This window comes from Chenopodium album, chromosome 13, assembly GCF_948465745.1.
Source record: "Chenopodium album chromosome 13, dcCheAlbu1.1, whole genome shotgun sequence".
Classification (NCBI taxonomy): Eukaryota; Viridiplantae; Streptophyta; class Magnoliopsida; order Caryophyllales; family Amaranthaceae; genus Chenopodium; species Chenopodium album.
In genome coordinates this window covers 38,943,946-38,967,723 of record NC_137846.1, presented here as the reverse complement: position 1 = coordinate 38,967,723, position 23,778 = coordinate 38,943,946, and the positions used below count along the sequence as shown (strand labels likewise).

The window sequence follows — 23,778 nt, the reverse complement described above, 5'->3', positions numbered from 1 at the left end:
TACCCTAACTCTCCCAAGATATAAAATGACACCCAGCTTTGGCATGACATATCATAAATATCAAAGGTTTATTGGGTTTTTAATTGGAAAAGCAATCTCAATATTACTAGGACCTAGATTTATTATGTTGTGATTATTTAGTGAACTCTAGCGCATCATCAATCAACATAAATAAAATCTAACCTGCATAATCTACTAATGCAATAAAACATGACATAGTATGGCCACCATCATGGATCTCCATCCTCCTTGCTCTTTTGGGCCTTCACTTTATGGGCTTCTTTGGACTAAATTATTTAAACAACTAATCTATTTCCTTTAAATAATAGTTAAAAAAATACTTAACGGTTCGCAGACCGTATTTAGATTACAAAAAATACATCACGATGTGCAGATCGTATTTAAAATCTATGGGCCATACTAGTCTATATATGACAACATAATATCATATATTGTATAAAATACCATATAATAAAACACTCAACATGCTTGTCTAAATTACAACATCGAATGTTCATAATTAAGGCAACGCATTTCCTAAAATATCTCATATTTTAAATCATAATTCGATAATATCGTATATTATTCAAGACCCATAATAAAATATCATATATTTTAATTTAGGCATGAGATAGAATCAAATCATATTTTAATCTAGAAAGATAAATCATATTTAATCTTCCATGATTATCCTAACAAATTTAGGAGATTCTATCCTAATTACTAGCCAGTCAAATAATTTTAGAATCAATTTTATCCTAATCTAATTATGGGATAATCACATTATTTAAATCAATTATTATCCTTTTGGAATATGCTTAGAATATCCTAGCAAATATTATCCAATATTAACCACTTTAATTATGAATAATCACCAAAATTAACAAAGTAAATATAGATAATATCAAATTGAACAACTTTTGAAAGATTTGATTTTATCCCAAATAAAAGATTTTATCTCAAATCAATTTTATTTTATCCCAAAATAAATCATATTTATCTCGAAATATTTTAAAATAATTTTTTTTTGAAAACCATGTACTTGCACAGCTGCTGCCCAGCCACCCTGGACCGCCGCCCTCCTTTCCCCTCCCTCTTGGACAGACCACCAGGTCAGCAGCCGCCACGGTTGCCGGCCACTTTAATTTTTTATTTTTTTTTTGGTTTTTAATTTAATTAAAATAACATTTATCAAAACTAAATTAAATTGGTCCAAAAAGTAAAATTAAATCCTATTCAACTTTAAAATTAAGGTTCATCATAAAATTAAACCCAATTTAATTCTAACTCTTAAAATTAAATTGATGATCATACACAAAACATTTTTATGCATAAATCAATCCAATTAAAATTATGATACATAAAAAAAATCAAATTAAATCAAAATTCAAGCACAAAATCATATTTTAGAGCTATGAATTTTTGAAAAATTCGAAAACTAGGGTTAGGGTGTTCGAAAATTTCAACAAATTTAGGGCTAAATTAGGTCCTCTTCATGGCTATTTTGAGCATAATTAAATCATTTTCAATCAATTCCATAAGTTTAATCACATTAAAAATAATAATTGAACCATAATTAAATTAATTTGTCCCTCTTAATTAATTATAAAATTAGGAACATGAACTTCAAATAATCGTATTATTATCATCAAGTGTGTTCATGCAAGAGTCTAACTAATGCCACTGTAGGAGTTTATAGGTACTTGTAGGCGTCGTTTGAAGTGCGCCTACTGTAGGGAATATTTCAAGCATCCCACACTTGAGCCCCACTGTGATCATACACTTAAGCATGGTGGCGTCCAAAGGGAAGGAAGCTATAGCAAAAGAGTCGCCAACAAGTTTTAGGAACTTGTAAACCGTTCACAGGGTGAAGGTTACACCCCTTAACGATCCAGGAGATCGTTAACTCTAATAGGTCTGGAACCATGACTGTAAGTTCGGGGATGAAGGTACAAATCCAACCTAAAAGAGATTGAACTTGCCCTAAAAATAGGCCTCTACTTTATTCTTCTCGTATTCATGTGCGCTTTCTGATTAACATGTGTAGGGAATATTTCAAGCATTACCCCAAACTTGAACCCCACTGTGATCATACACTTAAGCCTGGTGGCGTCCAAAGGGAAGGAAGCTATAGCAAAAGAGTCGCCAACAAGTTTTAGGAACTTGTAAACCGTTCACATGGTGAAGGTTACACCCCTTAACGACCCATGAGATCGTCAACTCCAATAGGTCTGGAACCAAGACCGGGAGTTCGGGGATGAAGGTGCAAATCCAACCTAAAAGAGATTGAACCTGCCCTAATAATAGGCCTCTACTTTATTCTTCTCGTATTCATGTGCGCTTTCTGACTAACATGCAATCAATAGGTTAACCCTAAACCTGTTCATCTATGTTGATTGAATATTAATGCACAAATAAAACTATTATTGGCGATCACTTGAATTATAATCATATTACCCCTAAACAAGATTATTAATTATCTTATTAAGCGTGATTACAAGTACAAATTCTCTTTAATCATGCATAAAAGGCGTGATCAAGCAATAACAATAACAAAACATATCAAGCAACATGATAATAATAAAAATAATAATTATAATCATAATGCTTAATAATAATAGCAAGATACGAGGCATGATACTAACAAGATTAATAACAAACCCTAGCATGTCACTAAACATAAAGATCAAAGCTTTAGCCCTAACATGATACTAACATGATATTGATATGATATTAGAAAGCATACGAAGCACCCTAAACATGATACTAGAAACCAAATAACAATCTTAACATGATTTCTATATCATAAGATCAATTAAACAATTAAAGTACTTACTTGGATGCCTCGTACTTCTTTCTAATAACAAAATACACACGTTAGTAACTTCAAGGAAAAGTATAAAATCAAACAATTAAATTAAATAATTGAAATAGAGATTTGGGACCGAACCCTCAGAAATTATAACCTTTCACGTCTAGGGCGAAGGCAACTTCGAACTTGGCTAGGTGTGTCTAGTGCTAATGTATGAGGAATTGTGTTTGAGGGAAGGTTTAGAAAAAGAATAGAGAGAGAAGGAAAGCTTCTAGCTTTAGAGAGAGAAAGAAAGAGATGATGATTGTTGATTGTAGATGATCGAAAAAAGGGGAGATATGACCTCTATTTATAAGAAAAAAGAGATTCGAAGAATAAGAAAAGAATCCGAATTAGAATCGAAATAAAACTCGTCGGTCGGCAGTTTTTGCGAATTTTGTTTTTATCATAACTTTTGATCCAGAAGTCCAAATAAGTCATATAATATGTCGTTAGAAAGTTCTTGAAGTATACTTTTCAACCCAATTGGAATCAGATTAAAATATTTTGTAAATAAAAAGATATGGCCGAAATAGTGGGACGGTGTCAGTTTTGGATAGAGTTTCGTATTCCATTCATATCTTTTTCGTTATAGCTCGGAATTAATATTATAATATATTATTGGAAAGATAATTTAAAGATCTGTCCAACCATATAATATTTGGATAAAAATCATGAGGCACGAAAATAATATCTGACTGTCTTTGAACATCTTTAAATTCAAATAGAATTAGGACTTAAAAAAGGAAAGTTTTTAAAAAAAGAAAGTTTTTATTCAATTTCAAATTCTATGATCTTATCTTTTCAAAAAGGATAATTAAGATCTTTTAGAAACTCATAGAAGCTTCTAATTAATCCTAATTAGTTTAGGAATAGGATTAAACCTTTGGACCCTCCACATGATCATTGGGTCGTAGGTAAAATCCGGTTTGGGCCCGTTTTAGTATTTTAGCCATAACTTCCTCATTATTCATCGGAATTGGGCTTATAATATATCGTTAGAAAGGTCTTTTCAAGACCCATCCAACTACACCATTATTGGACCCATATCATGGACCAAACTAAACTGAAATGCACGTTTTTCCTAAATAGGGTAAGAAAAGAAATATTTTCAAAAACAGAAAGAAGAGATATTTTAATAAAAACATCCTCATCACTAGACTTTTCACACTTTTGCTTCGTTCGATAATCAAATGACATGAAAGGTATTCATCACTGGGTTTGGTTTTGGGGAGACACATTTAGGTGTCTACAACATGCAATCAATAGATTAACCCTAAACCTGTTTAATCTATGTTGGTTGAATTTAACGCACAAACAAAACTATTATTGGCGATCACTTTAATTATAATCATATTAGCCTAAACAAGATTATTGATTATCTTATTAAGCGTGATTACAAGTACAAATTCCCTTTAAACCTGCAAGAGAGGGCGTGATCAAGCAATAACAATAATATATAACAAGCAACATAATAACAATCATCATCATAATAATAATATTCTCAATCTCAAAGCATAATAATATTAGCAAGATCCTAGGCATGATACTAACAAGATTAATAACAAACCCTAGCATATCACTAAACATTAAAGATCAATTAACCATAACATGACACTAACATGATATTAGAACGAAATAGGAAGCATCATAAACATATCAGAAATATTAGTTAACCCTAAACATGATACTAGGAAGCAATATAACATCCTAACATGATACTAGGAATTAACAAAATAATCTAAGCATGATTTCTATATCAATAAAGCCATTAAAGTAGTTACTTCGATGTCTCGTACCTCTTTCTAATAACAAAATACACACGTTAGTAACTTCAAGGAAAAATATTAAATCAAAATAATTAAATTAAATAATTGAAATAGAGATTTGGGACCAAACCCTCAGCAATATTAAACCTTTCACGTCTAGGGCGAAGGCAACTTCGAACTTGGCTAGGTGTGTCTAGAACTAATGTATGTGGAATTTTGTAAAAGGGAAGGTTTAGAAAAAGAATAGAGAGAGAAAGCTTCTAGCTTTTTTAGAGAGAGATGATGGTTGTGAATGATGATTGTTGACTATTGTTGATGATTGAAAACAAGGAGATACGACCCCTATTTATAGAAAAAATAGCATGGGATCAGAGAAAATCATATTCTGAATAAAATACCTCCTGTCGCAAACGACAGGAGTCAGCGCCAGACGACAAGCTCGTCGCCAGGCGACGAAGTCAGCGCCAGGCGACAAAAGTCAGCACCAGGCGACGACTCTGTCGTCTCGCGCTGGTTTAAAAGTCAACTTGCTTTTACACGCGTAATTACCTTCAAAACCGGTTACAAGTAATTATGCGTCTAAGCAGATTTGAAATCAGATTTAACATATTTTATTCAAAATAAAACATCTTTTCCTAAAAATATAATTATCAATCCTAAACTTATTAGAATTAAAGAGAACCTTCTAGATATTCCAGAAGATCAAAATTAATCCTAATTACTTTAGGAATAATAATTAATAGGCCCTTCTCTATATCATTGGGCCACATTTTAAATCATTGGGCCTAATTTAATTTAATCCATAACTTCCTCATAATTCATCGAAATTGGGCTTATAATATATCATTGGAAAACTCTTTTCAAACCCAATCCAACTACACTATTATTGGACCCTTATCATGGACCAAACCAAATTCGACTGGCTATTTTTATATAAATAGAGTAAGAAAGAAATATTTTTGAAAATAGAAAGAGAAATATTTTAATAAAAACATCCTCATCACTAGACTTTCCACACTTTCACCTCGTTCGATGATCAAATGACGTGAAAAGTATTCATCACTGGGTTTGGTTTTGGGGAGACACTTTTGGGTGTCTACACCTACGTTAAGCATGTTGTGAATATGCTCGGCACTCATAGGAAGTAGGAATTGACATATTAGGGACAAGGAAAGTAGGGAGCCGCCAACAAGTTTTTAAGGAACTTGTAAACCGTTCACAGATCATAAAAGGCAACCACGATAAGGGACAACGAAAGGCAACAGCGATTAACCCGTGAAGGTTACACCCCATTCATAATCCATGAGATTACTAACTCCATACGGTTCGGAACCACAAAAGGAGGATCGGGGATGATGGTACGAAGTGAGTCATGGAGTCACATTCGCCCGTATTGGCCTCTACTCGATTCTTATAGTGAAAAGTGATTCCTGCGATCTCAAAGGCATGCAAACAAAGATTCAATTTGCTCCAAACCATTATTAAGCTAAATTGGTTGAATATTAATGCAACACATAATTCTAAAATATCGTGATCACTTGAATTAATAACAAGATTAAAAAGGAACCTAAACCGGTCGTCCAAATTATATTATTAGGCGTGATTTTCAATTACATATTTCCTTTAAACATGCAATATTGTGATCAATAAATATAGAATAAAATCAACATTAATATTGGAAGCAATTTAACAATAAATCCAACAATATAAAATCGTTAGAAAAATAATAGAAATAAAAGGAACATGATTCCTTACTTTGATTTTGCTTGCTTGTAACTATAAAACAATAAACGAGTTAGTAACTTCAAAGAAATAATAAAACAATAATTAACATTAAATTAAATAGAGTTGATTTGGGGCCAAACCCTCAAACAGTTCTACCTTTCACGCCTTGGTTTAAGGACAGAACCTCGGGTAAAGTACGAAATCCTTGGAGTGCTTAAGGAAGGTATTTTGGAAGAATAAGGTAGGCTAGTGTTTTAGGCTAGAGCATAGAAGAGAGAAGAGAATGTTAATTGATGCCCCGAACAACAGAAATGAGGGGGTATTTATAGGGAAAATGAGTTGAGGGAACACACGGAACCCTAAAAAGATAAAAACCCTAAAAATAATGCCGTGACACGTCAGCAGCATGCCGCGACACGGAAAAACATACCGTGACACTGCACACTTTAGTGTGACACGGTGAAATCTGGTGTGACGCGGGATAGAATTGACCTACAGAGGATAAAAGCGCGTGAAGAAATTACGCGGAGAAAACACGGAACAATCCCGTGTCACGGCATGGGCACCGTGACACGGGAAAATATGCCGTGGCGCGGCACCTGTTTTCGTGACACGGTGGAATTTATTTCCATTTTTGCATCTAGATTCACTTTTACCCTAATTACGCTCAACATTTTTAAGTTCGTTTCATAATTTCGGGCTATTTTAGTTTATTATTTATTAATTGGGCTAAAATAATAAATAATATGAAATGAATAAAAAGGTTTGGGCCAAAATAAAAAGTGGACTATGCTTTGGCTAAACATTAGGACTAATCTGTTGACTATTTTATGAACTGAATTTGATCGAATATGAATTTTAAGCACCCTCAGGATTAAATACTCAACCCGACCAATAATAGCGGTAAAAGGTTGTTCATCATCGGGTTTGGTTTCGGGGAGACATTTTTAGGTGTCTACAGTAATATAAAGCGGAAAACATGAATCATATTCATAAAGCACCTAATCCCAAGATCGCATGCATAACACACAAGACACATAATCATACCTTTGAAGCGTGAATTCCACGTAGCTATTCGACAGGCAAATCAGGGAGAGAATAGAGCCCCAAGCGTTGCTCCTCTACTTAGTCCACGAGCTTCGAACGAGCCGTCCACCAATACTAGATTGGTCGAGTGCAAGGGAAAAACCGCGATCACCACATTTAATGGACTAACCGACCACCACGAACCACCACCACTACGAACCACCACAACCGGTGCTTGGGGAGGAGGAGAGAGCCGTGAGAGAGAGAGAGTTTCAGAGGGGTTTGGTCTCGTGTTTGCTAATTAGGGTTTGATCAAACTTATCACTGAATTGTGTTGTTGAAAACCCTAGGCAAGTCTATTTATAATCCTATTATAATTAGAATAAGTGACAAAGCCCAAAACCCTCCATATCACTCCATATGGCCGGCCATACTAGGGGATGAGGCCCATCATGGGCCTCGTCCTCTCGTGCTCGATCAAGGTCCTTTGTGTGACCTTATAGGATCCGTCCAAGTAGGCTTTGGCCTATTTTACTAGCCCAAAGATCGTTAGTACCTCTAGCTATGATATAACGACGACCCAAATGTACGAACTTAATTATCTCCATAATTTGATCCATTTATATATCTAGTAATTGCACATGACAAACACATAAATCCTTCACACAGGTCACCTCACGAGTTGTTGAATTAAATAGTACACAAAAGAACCTCCGACAATCAGTTAAGATCTCTTCACTACTTCCCGGTAGAATAATCCAAACTTGATCCTCAAGCATGTACTCAGTAACATCTTCAAACACAACTTTTTCTTCACGGACAAAACAATACATCATCCTAGAGCATTCTTTTTGCACTTCTTGGAATTTTGTGTCAGTGTATATTTTTTGGAAAAGTTTCTCAACCTTAAAACCACTTACTAGCCTCCTCAAATATTTAGCGCATGGAGCATCTGCGTTGACTTCATCTCGTACACGCTTCTCCAAGGCCTTACAATACTTTTCTGGGAATTTAAACAATTTGGTATGTCGATTAACAAATCCATCAAAGAAACGATTAATGCTCTCGACCCTTTAGGTTGTTTTCATCCTAGCCCAAAAAAATTCTTTCATATAAGCAGGAACCCACATATGGCTTTCTTTGTGGAGGCTTTCAAGCCACTCATTGTCTTCTAGTTTGTACTCAGTTAAAAATACAGCCCAACATGTATGGAATTCTTCCGTGGTAAAGCTCTCATACACAACAGCTTTAAGTATATACTTGAACTCATCATACCTTTATAATAAGACGATTACAACTTGGATGATTTTAATGATTAAACAACACATAAATACAAAATTTATCAATTTATTACCTATTATTATATAGTTATGCTTGAACGATTATGCGAAAGTAAGGCTTATATTCATTTAATAGTATGTAAAGGCATAGCATATACAAGCTAATATAGAATCAAACTTTGATAACTTTGAACATTACAAACCCTAGAAAATTAGATCAACATATATTATATAACAATCTGGGTGGAATTTCAGTTTTTTTTTCCCCTAATTCTAGAGCCAACTAACAAATTTCATGTATATACCAATTGATTTTTTTTTTTTTTTTTTTTTTTTTTTTTTTTTTTTTTTTTTGCTAATTGCCTTTTACTAATAGTGTTAGGCTCACACCAAAGTCTATATATTGGCATTCTAGTGGGATTGAGAACTCTGTTCTGTTGAGAATGGCCGAGTCTTAAAGGTTTAACCTTGCTTTTAGAACTTACTGGTGGGACTAAGAACTCTCAAGAGAATCTTCTTATATATATCAAATTCATGATAACAAAAATAACTAAATCTTCTTATATCAGTTTATGTAATGCAATTAAAACACATAGCATAAACAGAGTAATTAGTCATATAAAGCAACCTAATTGAGAAAAACAAACTATATGAACACTTGTATTAGGTTCATGATAATAAAAATAACCAAATTTTCTTATATTAGTTTATGTAATGCAATTAAAACACATATCATAACCAAAGTAATGATTCATATAAAACAACTTACTTGAGAAAAAACAAATTGTAATAAACACTTATATTCGATTCATGATAATAAAAATAACCAAAGCATAAAACCCTAAACCAGTAGATAAAAAATTAATAGAAAAACAAATTTGAACTTACTTGGAGCACTTGCCAAGTTTTTTTCGGGTATCTTATTCATGATGTGCCAAATACACCAACGGTGACGAGTTAATGGCATGATCTCCTAGAGTGGCTTACGCATGGCAGCAGCTTGATCTGTCAATATGGCTTATGGTGGTCGGTTATTCATAGCTGCTAACCACTGTCCAAAAATCCACCAAAAAGTGTCACAGTTCTCATGTGAAACCAAAGCACACCCCAATAACATAGACTGTCCATGATGGTTTACTCCCACAAAGTTAACAAATGGGAGCTCATATTCGTTGGATAGATACGTCGCATCGAAGCATGCAAAGTCTCCAAAGTCTTCGTAGGCAACACGACTTCTAACATCCACCCATAAAACATCCTTCAAACGACCATATTCATCCAACCTCTGTGAATAGTAGAAATTCTGGTTGCCAGATTGCATCTTTTCAAAATATTTAAACATTGCCACTGAGTCACCCCCAACCATCTTCAGACGCCTAGCCTTGTAAACCTCATGTTGTAAGTCTTTAGCAGTTAATGTCATGTTTTCAATCCCATTCATCTCTGTCGCCATGCACCCGTGGATTTGTGATACAGGTACACCCTCATCAAAGTAATTCAGTAACTTCTTTCGAACATTAGAGGTCATATGCTTCATGCGGTACTCCTTCACAAGTTTAGCCTTTCTCGGAGCTCCATCGTGGTTATGCTCTAACTGCACCTTCCTCAAAATCCAATTCCCTTCGGCATTAACATTAGCATACACCATTGCTTGACATTCACATTTCTTGGAGGTCCTCTTACCACGACGTAATTCATCCCCATCTACAACACCTCCAACTACTCCACCTGATCCACAAACATCCATAGCCTTGGCCCTCTTCTTTGCTTCTCTTACGGCCCTCATGTCCGATCGACCCCAACACTCACACCTCCACCTAGTTCCTATTCTAGTTTTTTTTATCATTCTTAGAGTTAACACCTTGGACCCTTGACACTCCGAAACCTATTTGTTCGGCGTATTCCTTGTAATACGCTTCCACCTCTTGCCAACTTTTAAACACCATACCAACCGTAGGAGGTTCTATATGGGTAACTACTGTAATCTGGTTACTAACAACTACGGTAAGGGTGGTTTCAATAGTTTTCATAGGAGAAGTATATAGACAATCAATGGCTATATATGAATCGTTGGTTGTATGGTTGACTTCATTTATTTGATCATTGTCACAAGTAACTCCACAACTATCTTCAATAAAAATTTCATCAATACCACCTTCTATATTATTAACTTTAAGCTTCACAACACTACCCTTATCAGCCATAGGGACACTACTTTTAGTAACCATAGCTAACAAATTATCTGCGTGGATAAATTTTTTTGAACATCAACAACAAAATAAAATTGATACAACTACAATAAAACTATACAATCTCTTAGGAATTTCCACACTTATATCCAATTCATGATAATAAAAATAAACAAAGCAATAAACCCAATATTAATTTCTATCAACAACAATATAATTTTTATCAACAACAACAGTAATTTATATCGACAACAATATAATTTCTATCAAGAATAATATAATTTTAAACCAAACAAACAATTTTAATTTCTATCAACAACAATATAATTTTTATCAACAACAACAGTAATTTATATCAACAACAATATAATTTCTATCAAGAATAATATAATTTTAAACCAAACAAACAATTTTAATTTCTATCAACAACAATATAATTTTTATCAACAACAACAGTAATCTATATCAACAAAAATATAATTTCTATCAATAATAATATAATTTTAAAACAAACAAACAATATTAATTTCTATCAACAACAATATAATTTTTATCAACAACAACAGTAATCTATATCAACAACAATATAATTTCTATCAAAAATAATATAATTTTAAAACAAACAAACAAACAATATTAATCTCTGTCAACAACAATATAATTTTTATCAACAATAATAGTAATCTCTATCAACAAACTCTCCCAACAAAAAACACAGCTAGCTGAATTCAAAATTTAAATTCATGGAAAATTAACAGCAATAGTAATTCATGGAAAACCTTAAATCATAGCAACAGCTCTTTGGTATCACATATCGGTACATTCAAATCAACATTAACAACAACAATGTACAATGATTCATGGAAATTAGTTACAAGAACAAATATAGAAAAACATACCTTCCATGAATCGAAGCTATCACGAACACTAACGACTAAGAAATGCTTCGGCAAATGCTGGTCCCGCTGGTGACTTCCAGAGAAAGCTTCGACATGATCGAGGTTAAGTTGTTCAAATTTTATTAATGACAAAGACACTTTACCAACAAAATTTACCAATAGTAACTCTAACGGATCGATGTTTACAAAGTAAACGTCAATAACACCAACCAATCCAAGTCAGCAAGTACAGTCATAAAAATAGCCAAGTAAGCAGAACCAACTTAGCTAAGGGCAAGTTTAGCCCCAAGTCTTAAGACTTGAGGTGACATCATCATTTTGGGTCTTAAGACTTATGTCTAAGATTTTCCCCATTTTTTTCTAAAATCTTAACCAACTCTCAAGTTAAGTCTTGAAATTTCAAGACTCAACTTAAGACTTGAGAATGGGACCCACCTCAATTTTTTTTTTTTATCTTTTTTTTTTTTACATTTTCCTACATATAATTACTCATTGCAACGGCTAGTTGAACTCAACGGCTATTTTTTAAATTTTCATCCAAAACCAATTCTCACATTTCCCACCTCCACCACTTTTACAGCACACCCAAAGCCACCATTTCTACATCAAGCACTGCAGTTCTTACATGGCGGAACCTAGCCAAAACTTTGACTTGAATTCCTTAATGAATTTGATGCAAAATTCTCAATTTCAAAATCTAGTTTCTCAACAAAACCAAAATCAGATATGAAATTTCCCCTGTTCAAAATTTAGCCAACTTTTTCAATGTTTCATCTCAACCCCAATCATCTCCAAGCATGACTCTAAATAGCGTGAGTTCCAATTCTTCACCCCAAATGTCTGATTTTTCTATCAACCATGGGTTGGAAAATATTGAGATTCAAACTCCAACTATTAAGAATCAAAAAGGCAATACAAAAAGAAAAACTACCGGTTGGACTGTGAGAGATGATTGTCTCCTTGCTACTTCATGGTTAACTACTACTAAGAATAAAATTGTTGGCAATTCACAAAGATCAGATGATTATTGGATCCAAGTGGCAGAATTCTTTAATCAGAATAAGAAAGACGATCAACCGCAAAGAGAACCAAATCAATGCAAGCAACATTGGTGGACCATCAACGGAGCAGTCTCTAAATTTGTTGGGTGCTATAGTCAGTATGAAAATAAAAGTGGGTATGATGAGTCCCTGAAAATATCAGAATCTCATGCTTTGTATGAGACAAAGTACAGCAGTAAATTTCCATACCAACATGTTTGGAGTATTGTATGTCGCTCTAATAAATGGAAGCAAGAAAACACTAAACGGGAAGCTAAGCAGGGTGACTACTCGAAGCGGAGCAAGGTCTCGGAGATGGGTGAATACACATCATCTGGTGGAGATATTGGAGGTTCAAAAGAGGTTGATGATATTCGATCCATTGGCCAAAAAGCTGCCAAGGAAGCTACCAAGAAGAAAGGAAAAAATATTGAAGCTGATTATAGTTTCACCGTGTCTGAGATTGGTAACATTGAACAATTGTGCACTAATAATTTGCAACGCATTGTTGAGATGAAGGAGAAAGAGATGGCACTCAAAGAAAAGGAAATGGAACAACAAATAATTTGTGCTGATTTAAGCAAGATGAATCCTATACAAAGGAAGATACATGAGAAACGTTTGCAAGAAATTGCTGAGAAGCACGGTTTGAATCTTAAAAAGTAGGCACAAGGTAGTGTTAATGTCTTGCTATGGTGGTGTTCTGGATATTGAAAGTAATAAGAGTATAATATGTATTAGGATGAGATTTATGCTTTATGTATTATCATCTTCAACTAAAGTTATGATATTATTCAATAGTAGAAATCATGTTGCTGAAATATAGTTGTTGGAATAGTTTAATTGTCACTTGGAATATTTGAATATAGTAGTTGTAAAAGTGTTCAAAGTTAGGCACAAGCTATGTTATTATTTAACAGTAGAAATTATGCTCATCAAATATGTTATTATTTAACAGTAGAAATCATGCTCATCAAATATAGCCGTTGGAATATTATTGTGTCTTCGTCAAATATAGCCGTTGGTGGAATATTGCAAGAAATAAGATATATATTCAGTTATTCACCTTTTGTATATTTTTTCATTACTCTGCTTCTATTACCATGTCATTTTCTAGCCAAATATCCCCTATGTCTCATGATGATATAGGAAAAAACATAATTGATGACTACTTAAACAATTACATAGATTCATATGTAGAAGACACAATCTATGTAAATATTTTATCAAGCATCAAAGAAGAAATCACAAACGCAGCCAAAAAAAGGGAAAAAAGAAAACCCAACATTAACAGAGGTCGTGAAGAAGGTCATTTAAGAATTTGGAAAGATTACTTCTCCGATCAGCCGATATATTCAGATGATCAATTTTGGCAGAGGTTTCGAATTAGGAGGGAGTTGTTCCTTCGCATTGTAGATGCTTTACAAGTTCGATACGAGTATTTTCAACAAAGAAATGATGCTATTGGGAGAAAAGGACTTTCTACTCTTCAAAAGTGCACGGCAGCCATGAGAATTTTGGCGTATGGAGTTGGTAGTGATGCAGTGGATGATTATGTTCGAATTTCTGGAGTCACAGCTCTTGAATGCGTAAAGAACTTTGCAATTGGTATTAATGAGATATTTGGGGAACATTATTTGAGAAGCCCAACACCTCAAGATATTCAAAACATACTTGAAGAATCCGAACGGCGTGGTTTTCCTGGTATGCTAGGTAGTATAGATTGTATGCATTGGAAGTGGGATAAATGTCCAGTAGCATGGCAAGGTATGTACACTCGAGGTGATCAAGGTAAGCCCACTATTATACTAGAAGCGGTAGCATCCTTTGATTTATGGATTTGGCACGCGTATTTTGGAGTAGCGGGATCAAACAATGACATCAATGTTTTGGATCGTTCTCCGGTATTTAATGAATTTCTTGAAGGGTGAGGTCCTAAAATTCAATTCACAGTAAATGGCTCTATATACAACATGGGGTACTATCTTGCCGATGGTATTTATCCGGAATGGCCAGTTTTTGTCAAAACTATTCCACGTGCGGACTTGTTATCAGAGAAGAGGAAATTATTTTCTAGAGTTCAAGAAGGTGTGAGAAAGGATATTGAAAGAGCATTTGGTGTGTTGCAAAAAAGATTTGCAATTGTTTGCAACCTGATACGTCTTTGGGACAAACATGCAATTGGAGATATCATGCGAGCATGCATCATAATGCACAATATGATTGTTGAGGATGAAAAAAATGATACAACTTTATCTTGTGAAGTATCATATGATAGAGGAAGGAATCAACCGGAAGGACCCCAAGTGCATCATGGTCTTCTTCCAAATTTTTATGTTAATTGTGAACAATACTTTGAGAATCATCGTAAACTTCGGAATCGTACAAGACATCATCAATTGCAACATGACTTGGTTGAACATTTGTGGGATCGATTTGGAGGAAATGAATACTAAATGTATTCGTATCAAATGTCTAGCTTGTATAACTTTTTAAAATTTTTAATATTATTACTATTTAATTTTTTATTTTTATTATTATTACTATTTGATTTTTTTTTTATTAATGTATTGTGTAATTGGATTTAAATAAAATTGTATAATTTTGAAAAATTAAGTAGTCGAAATCTGATTTCAAAATATAACATATACATTAGTATTATTTAGCTTTGTTCATTAATATTCTTATTATATAGAAAATATAAAGAGAATAAAAAAAATATCATATATTTGAGTCTTAGTGAGTCTTAGGGCTAAAATGATAAATTTGGACAAATCTTAGTGAGTCTTAACAAGAATTTGATGACATCATTTTCAGTGGGGACCACCAAAAATGATGTCATATCCAAGTTTTAAGACTTGTGGCTAAACTTGCTCTAATGCACATGTAAGCTAGCTGAATTCCTGCCCAAGATTCAACATACATTCACGAAATTGCAATTAGAGAAACGGCTGATGTTTCTCTAGTAGAGCAACTGGTGCGTGCTCCCAAAATAGCTGAAAATTCGTGAAAAAATAAACAAATCACTGTACAAAAATGGTCAAATATAATCATACCTGAATTGTGATATCTAGAGTTTCTTCGCCAAAATTTGCTCTTAATTTGTGAAATATAACTTATTTTATGATCAATGTATTGATTTTAACTGAGAAAATGAAGGAAAATTGTTGAAAGTCCGAATTGCAACTTCGGGCGTTTTTTTTATTGGAATTTGAGGAGAGAGAAACTCACAGACGTTTAGACTGAGGAGAGAGAAAGTGAAAGTTGTTTGAATTTGAGGGTTTGTGATTTGTTTTAATCGTGACCGCTCAACCCAATCTAGTCCTACGGTTGAAATTGGTTCTTATATAACTAGAGTTTTTATATAAGAAGGGGTTCTTACCGGATCCCTACCTTCAGGGCGACTCGCTTAGCATGGTGAGTGGATCAGACCGTAGTGACACAGTCGTCCAAAGCTTTTGAACCTGAAAATAAGATGGAATTCTCCTTACTCTAGTTATATATATATATATAGAGAGAGAGAGAGAGAGAAAGGCTCTTGTGAGAATCCCTCCTTTATGTGAGAATCATTTCTTATGTGAGAACACTCTGTATGTTCTAAATTTTTACTCGTATGTTCTAAAGTTTAAATATAATGTTCTAAATATTTACTCAGGTGTTCTAAATTAAGTAAGATACTCTAAATTAGTATTCACATATTCTAAAAAAAAATATTTGTTAAGTTAGATGTTATAAAATTTAAATAACTTGTTCCAAAATTTTAACTTATATGTTCTAAATTTTAAAACGCGTGTTCTAAGATTTTTAATCATATATTCTAGAATTTTGTAGTAGATGTTCTAATTTTTACTCATATGTTCTAAATTTTTACTCACATTTTCTATAATTTATACCAGGTGTTCTAAATTTTTATTCACATGTCTTAAATCTTAAGTCAAATTGTCTAAATTTTATCATACGTATGTTCTAAATTTCATAAAGTAGATTCTTTAATTTCTACTCATATTTTCTAATTCTTAAATCAGATGTTCTAAATTTTACTCATATAGATGTTCTAAGTTTTTACTCGTGTGTTCTAAATTTAACCTCACGTGTTCTAGATTTTAGTGCATTTTTCATATAAGTTTGGGTTCCTACATATGGACCTATTCTCACCGGATATGTATATATATATATATATATATATATATATATATATATATATATATATATATATATATATTAGGAACTAGGAACCAATCTCAGCCTTTAATCACGCTACATCCGACGGCTCACATCTCACCCGCATTCATTAATGGCATTTTTGTAATTTCGCAAATTTTTAGCCTATGTTCCAATTTTTTTAACTTTTAAGGCAATTTCATTTACTTTATGACTGATTTCATTTACTTATACTAACTTTTCATTTACTTTATGACTGATTTCATTTACTTATACTAACTTTTCATTTACTTTTTAGAAATGAAACTGAAAATCACTTCGTAAACTTAAAATATTACAAAAATGTCATTAATGACACGGGAAGTATGTTGACCGTCCGATTAACATGATCTAAGGGCCCACATTAGTTCTTAGTTTTTAATATAGCCTTGGTTCTATATATATATATATAATTTTCCTCAAAACATTCACACTAGTTTTTCCATAAAAGTCATTTCTGTTGGCAAATTCCTGACCACAACCAAGGAGAGAGAGAAAAAAAAAAAAAAAAAAAAAAACACACAAAAATACTTTAACCTTATCATCAACCAAGTGAGCACACCCACCTTTATTTAGTTATATGCCATCCGGGGTTGTAACTGCAGTAAACTGAAAACAAGAACATTCAAAAATGGCAGCAATAAAACTGCTGGAATTAGCTCTGTTATTCAACCTGTTTTCAACCCCAAATCAACTGGGTGGATTATTTACTGGGAATGGAAAGCCTGCATCATTTCCACCTGTAGGAGTATAGTATGGAATTCTCCCTCAGGAGGCTTGCATTGCTATTCACAATATATATATAGGGTACAATACAAAACCTACTTTACATAAACAGACTAAGCTAAATATAGACACTATTAATTACATAAATATTGTCTAACACGCCCCCTCAGTTGGAGCGGGAGGAGGACGAATGCTCAAACTGGAACGAAAGTCCACAAACAACGGTGTAGGAAGCCCCTTAGTGAAAATATCAGCATACTGAAAAGAAGAAGGCACATGTAGAACACGAATGTGACCAAGGGCAACCTTTTCTCGAACAAAGTGAATGTCTAGCTCTACATGCTTAGTACGTTGATGATGAACCGGGTTGTGAGACATATACACCGCACTAATGTTATCACAATAAACAACCGTGGCTTTGCGTAAAGGACAATGCAACTCCAACAATAAATTGCGTAACCAAGTAGTTTCGGCCACCACATTGGCCACCCCTCTATACTCGGCCTCAGCACTCGATTTCGATAAAGTCGCTTGTCGCTTAGATGACCAAGAAATAAGGTTATCGCCAAGAAACACACAATAACCAGACGTAGACCGGCGAGTATCCGGGCAACCGCCCCAATCAGCATCAGAATAAGAGACCAAACCAGAAGCAGGAGTAGAAGAGAGATGCATCCCAAAATCAAGAGTACCTTTGAGATACCGGAGGACACGCTTCAAGGCATGTAGGTGAGGATCACGGGGATCATGCATGAATAAACATAGTTGCTGAACCGCGTAGGAAAGATCAGGTCTAGTGAAGGTAAGATATTGCAGTGCGCCGGCTAGCTGACGATAAGAGGTCGGGTCATCAACAGGTTTGCCACTACTAGCACTAAGTTTGGACTTAGTATCGACGGGAGTGTTAGCCGGCTTGCAAGAAGACATATTGGCACGTGCCAAAATTTCTTGAGCATATTTTCGTTGACAAAGAAACATACGGTCCTTCGAACGAGAAACAGAAATGCCAAGAAAATAAGAAAGAGGACCAAGGTCCTTCATGGCAAACTCAGAGCTTAGGAGAGCAATAATACGTTGCCGAAGACTAGAGGAAGAACATGCCAGAATAATGTCGTCAACATATAAAAGTAGATATGCTGTTTCCGTACCCCGACGGAAAATGAACAGAGAAGTATCACTCTTACTGTTGACAAATCCCAGAGAAAGAATGTATGTTGCAAATCTGTGATACCACGCACGGGGCGCCTGTTTGAGGCCATAAATAGCCTTGCGAAGAAGACACACATGTTTAGGCTTGTCAGGACGAACAAACCCGGGAGGCTGATGCATATACACAGTTTCCTGCAAGTGACCATGAAGGAAAGCATTTTTCACGTCCAACTGATGAATTGACCATTGTCGAGAAAATGCCAAGCTCAACACCGTACGAATCGTTGCTGGTTTCACAACTGGACTAAAAGTCTCACCACAATCAACACCAATTTCTTGACTCTTTCCATTAGCAACTAACCGAGCCTTATGCCGCTCAAATTCTCCATTAGATTTCTCCTTATGCGTAAAGACCCACAAGCACCGAATGACATTCGCATTTGGAGGACGGGGAACTAAATCCCAAGTCTGAGTATCAATCATAGCATTATACTCATCACACATTGCATTATACCAGTTAGGGTCATCAAGAGCTTTGACGGGCGAACGAGGTATAGGAGAAACTGTTGGAGTAGACGAAGTGACAAGTGCCAAATTAGCATACTTCGAATTTGGCTTGAAAATACCTGACATTGCACGAGTGTGCATAGTACGGGTGGGTTGGGCCGGTTGAGAAGCAATAGGGGAAGGCTGATTTGATGGACTGGAAGGTTGAGTAAGAGAAGGCATTTGTTGGGCCTAGGCCGAAGATGAAGAATCACAAGTGTGGGTAACCTGTTGAGAAGTAGTAGCTGATTGAACAGACCTACTACTCCCCAATGGGCTATTATGCCCAACACTTGCTAATGGAGAAATAGGAGTGGGCTCAATGATATGGGCCGGCCTAATTTCGTGAATAAGGGGGGGAGGAGGAGCAGACTCATCACCAGAATACAAACAATCATAATCATTAGGAGTAGGCTTGTAATTTGACGAATTAGGAAAAATGGATTCATCAAAAATGACATGGCGAGAAATGATTACTTTGTTGGTAGAAATATCTAAACACCGATAACCACGATGAGAAATCGGATACCCAAGAAAAATACACGGGGTAGAACGAGGACTCAATTTATGGGAAGAGGTAGCGGAGAGATTAGGATAACAAAGACAACCAAAAGTACGAATATGATCATACGAAGGAGCTTTATTATAGAGTATGTGCACCGGTGTGAGATAATTAAGAAGACGAGTAGGCCGGATATTTAACAAATAAGCGGCAGTGTGCAAGGACTCAACCCAAAAGGATAGAGGGAGAGAAGCATGAAATAATAGTGAACGACAAACATTATTTATAGTCCTAATCATACGTTCCGCCTTCCCATTTTGTGGAGACGTATTAGGACACGAATGTCGCCAAATCATGCCATGAGTTTGAGAAAAAATGGTGAAGCTATCATTATCATATTCACGACCATTATCGCATTGTAATGCTTTAATAGACACATTGAATTGAGTTTTGACATACGTATGAAATTTCACAAATGTCGGATAAACCTCAGATTTGGATTTTAGTGGAAAAAAATAGTGAGAATAGTCATCAAGGAAAAGTAAGTAATACCGAAAACCAGTATGACTATGGATAGGAAAAGTAAATAAATCAGTATGGATTATATCAAAAAGAGTACAAGTCTTAGTAGATGAGACGGGAAAAGGAAGCCGACAATGCTTGCCTAATTGACAGCCATGACAAACAGTGAGGGCATCCCCTTTATTACATTGAATTAATTTTTGATTTCTAAGAAAACTAAGAGCTTGATCACCCGGATGTCCCAATCGATTGTGCCATACTTCAGAGGAAAGAACCGCAAGTGCAGTAGAAGGAGATGATGATGAAGAGTTTGGAGAGAGAGGATAAAGGCTGCCAGTACTATTGCACCTCGTCACTATGTTCCCCGTCCGGAGGTCCTTTACAGAAAAACCAAATGGGTCAAATTCAACAGAGACAAAATTATCGGTAGTGAATTGACGGACAGACACTAGATTCTTAATGATACTAGGAGCAAAAAGAACGTGTTTAAGAGTAAGAGGGGGGAAAGGTTTAGAAAGAGTAGTAGTGCCAGAGCCCTTAACTGGTATTTTAGATCCATCACCAACTAAAATATGTGAATTAAAAGAACGCCAATCAACCACAGAAGAGGGAATACCTGAAGCATTCATAAGATGAGAAGTAGCGCCGGTGTCCATATACCAATTAGGATCTGGAGCTTGAAGATTCAAAGTATTGAAGAAAGCCGGAAGATCAGTAGGTTGATAGGACGAACCAGGCGCAAGGAAAGCAGCATTAGGCTGCCGGGGAGCAGGGCCCAATAGCCCCTGCTGATTCGGAGGGACTGGTGACTGTTGCTGCCCTGATTGCGCCCTCCATTGCATCGGCATCGAAGGATATGGGCAAGGCGGATAGTATGCAGCCCAAGGGGGAAAATAATATTGTTGCATCTGGTTCTGATTGTGCGGTGAACCCCGAGCAGCACCACCTTTACTGCCTCCTCCTTTGTTGTTCTTCTTTCCACCCTTTGGCTTAGCAGCCCCAGCAGAGGACCGACCACCATTATGCGGTTGTGAAGACGAATGAGAAGCATCAGATGCAGCAAGCAATACCGTGGAAGATGTAGGCGAGGCAATCTTATTTTTCTCACGGCTAACTCGATCCAACTCAAGCATAGAACACGCTTTAGAAAAAGAAGGAAGTGGATTCCCCTGTTGAATCAGAGTAGCCACCATGCCGTATTCCGGGGTCAATTTCCCAGCCAATTGAAGAACCAGGCGTTCCTCGGAAATTGGATGACCGATCGCAGCAAGTTGATCAGAGACCGTCTTCAATTGATGACAATAATCAGCAAGAGAAACACAAGACGCCAATGTAATGGAACCAAATTGATTCTCCAGATGCACAACACGAGTGCCTTTGTTGTCTTGAAAAAGGTTACGTAATGTATCCCAAACCACCTGAGCCGTAGCCTTTTCATCAAGAATGCGGTACAAGAACTCGGTTGAAATCGTGCCATAGAGCCATTGAAGAACGACGGCATCAAGTCGCTCCCACAAGTCATTCTCGATATCCGTAGGTCGGGAAACCTTTGGATCAATATGATCAAGAACATTGTAGACCTTGGCAGTGTTGCGGAAGAGTGTAGCCCATGGATTATAAAGCACCTTGTCACCGTCCAAAATAAGAGGCACAAGGCTGCGAATGTTAGTGACGGCGAACGCCGGATGATAAGCGTTGACAACAGAAGTTTTGACATTGTTATCACCAGTGTTAATATCATCACCCTCACCCATTATAGAAAAGCAAGAATTGAAAGAAGAAGAAGAGAAGAGATCAGGGAAGAACAGAGGAAAAATTCAGGATCGAAAACAAACGGCGGCTAGGGATTGGCCTGATACCATGTAGGAGTATGGAATTCTCCCTCAGGAGGCTTGCATTGCTATTCACAATATATATATAGGGTACAATACAAAACCTACTTTACATAAACAGACTAAGCTAAATATAGACACTATTAATTACATAAATATTGTCTAACACCACCAACATGTAATCGAATCAAATGCCCGAGTTTCGATACGATTGAACAAGGAAATGGCTATGAAATTCGTCGCTATAATTCATCTGTATGGGTGTCCACCAACAAAATTGTTGATATCTCTCTTGTTCAGGCTACTCGTACTGGATTCTTGCAGTAAGTTTTACAGTACTCCCTGTTTTCTTTTCTTGTTTTAAATTACATGCACATTTTTTAGTCACTACTTCTCCAATTTTTGGCTTTATTTAACTTAGCAGAATTGAAGACCCGTACCTAATTTCATATCCATGAATAAGGTATTGGTATTTATATATGATAAAAACCTCGTCTTTAATTTTAACGTTTGAAATTTCAAGCTTGTCCATGTATATTTTTATACTCCTATAGTCCTATTAATGATTGAAAGGCTTAAGAACAATCAATCCACTTATCCAACGGCTAAGGCCTATGATTATACTTTTTGTAACGCATAAAATCATAAAAGACGATTAAATGGGTATGTATGAATAGTGCAATATTTCAAATATTACGATAAATTTTGATTACTTTTCAACTATTGATTATTTATTTCAATTTATTATTCAATTTGTAGTTTTAATTATGGTTTTGTATTGGGTAGGCTGTTCAACTACATTCAAGGGAAAAACGAATATAAGAAAACAATAGAGATGACAGCTCCAGTGATCACACAAGTCTCCCCAAGTGATGGACCCTTATGTGAATCTTCATTTGTGGTGAGCTTCTACGTTCCGAAGGAGAACCAGGCAGACCCACCCCCCGCTGAAGGGCTGCACATCCAGAGGTGGGACTCGACTTACGTAGCAGTCCGACAGTTTGGGGGGTTTGTCGCTGACTATGAAGTTGGAGAGGAAGCCGCAGCATTGCAGAGCAGCCTTGCAGGGTCCAAATGGGCAACTGCCATTGAGAAAGCCCAAACAGGGAATCCTAAGTCGAGTTATACCGTTGCTCAGTATAATTCTCCATTCGAAGTCTTCAATAGGGTGAATGAGATATGGTTGAGTTTTGAGATGGAGGATGTTGCTGCTGAGTGAATGAGAAAAACCATTGTACTTGAATAAAATTGGGCATTTGTAAAATACTCCTATATGAGAATTACATTTTTATGCCTTTATTATGATCTTATATCAGCCGCTTTTGTTACAGTAAAAATGTTTTCGATCTTGTCATAATTATAAATTTTGGGCAGTTCTGAATTCATATATGAAGTAATTTGGTAATATGGAGAAGCAATGGAACCAATACATAGCACTAACAGACCAAGCAATCAAGTACCATCAGTCTGTAGAATATAACAGAATAAGCAATGAAGCAACATCAGTCTGTAGAATATGCCT

At 35.5% G+C, this 23,778-nt stretch overlaps 5 protein-coding genes across 5 annotated transcripts; 4 read left to right on the top strand and 1 right to left on the bottom strand.

Moving 5' to 3' along the window:
- Nucleotides 1–9,669: 9,669 nt before the first annotated feature.
- On the bottom strand, nucleotides 9,670–10,437 carry LOC145575490 (protein FAR-RED IMPAIRED RESPONSE 1-like). The gene has a single exon (XM_081633355.1). The coding sequence runs from the start codon at nucleotides 10,435–10,437 to the stop codon at nucleotides 9,670–9,672; it is 768 nt and encodes a 255-aa protein (XP_081489481.1).
- A 2,099-nt stretch (nucleotides 10,438–12,536) lies between these two features.
- On the top strand, nucleotides 12,537–13,445 carry LOC145575489 (glutathione S-transferase T2-like). The gene has a single exon (XM_081633354.1). The coding sequence runs from the start codon at nucleotides 12,537–12,539 to the stop codon at nucleotides 13,443–13,445; it is 909 nt and encodes a 302-aa protein (XP_081489480.1).
- Nucleotides 13,446–13,882: 437 nt separating this feature from the next.
- On the top strand, nucleotides 13,883–14,710 carry LOC145575488 (uncharacterized). Its single transcript, XM_081633353.1, has one exon. It carries the CDS (start codon nucleotides 13,883–13,885, stop codon nucleotides 14,708–14,710), a length of 828 nt encoding a protein of 275 aa, XP_081489479.1.
- A 42-nt stretch (nucleotides 14,711–14,752) lies between these two features.
- On the top strand, nucleotides 14,753–15,235 carry LOC145575486 (uncharacterized). The gene has a single exon (XM_081633352.1). The coding sequence runs from the start codon at nucleotides 14,753–14,755 to the stop codon at nucleotides 15,233–15,235; it is 483 nt and encodes a 160-aa protein (XP_081489478.1).
- Nucleotides 15,236–17,578: 2,343 nt separating this feature from the next.
- LOC145576629 (uncharacterized) lies at nucleotides 17,579–23,561 on the top strand. The gene is made up of 3 exons (XM_081634355.1): nucleotides 17,579–17,715; nucleotides 22,425–22,579; nucleotides 23,043–23,561. Exons 1-3 carry the CDS (start codon nucleotides 17,611–17,613, stop codon nucleotides 23,473–23,475), a joined length of 693 nt encoding a protein of 230 aa, XP_081490481.1. The 5' UTR covers nucleotides 17,579–17,610; the 3' UTR covers nucleotides 23,476–23,561.
- Nucleotides 23,562–23,778: the final 217 nt, after the last annotated feature.

Excerpts from the sequence above, each read along its gene's own strand:
- LOC145575486 (XM_081633352.1), top strand. The coding sequence starts at position 14,753 with ATGGGGTACTATCTTGCCGATGGTATTTATCCGGAATGGCCAGTTTTT.
- LOC145575489 (XM_081633354.1), top strand. The coding sequence starts at position 12,537 with ATGACTCTAAATAGCGTGAGTTCCAATTCTTCACCCCAAATGTCTGAT.
- LOC145576629 (XM_081634355.1), top strand. The coding sequence starts at position 17,611 with ATGGCAGCAATAAAACTGCTGGAATTAGCTCTGTTATTCAACCTGTTT. Across the intron at positions 17,716-22,424 it reads ATGGAAAGCCTGCATCATTT|CCACCAACATGTAATCGAAT; the intron begins CCACCTGTAGGA and ends TATTGTCTAACA. Across the intron at positions 22,580-23,042 it reads ACTCGTACTGGATTCTTGCA|GCTGTTCAACTACATTCAAG; the intron begins GTAAGTTTTACA and ends TGTATTGGGTAG.
- LOC145575490 (XM_081633355.1), bottom strand. The coding sequence starts at position 10,437 with ATGAGGGCCGTAAGAGAAGCAAAGAAGAGGGCCAAGGCTATGGATGTT.
- LOC145575488 (XM_081633353.1), top strand. The coding sequence starts at position 13,883 with ATGTCATTTTCTAGCCAAATATCCCCTATGTCTCATGATGATATAGGA.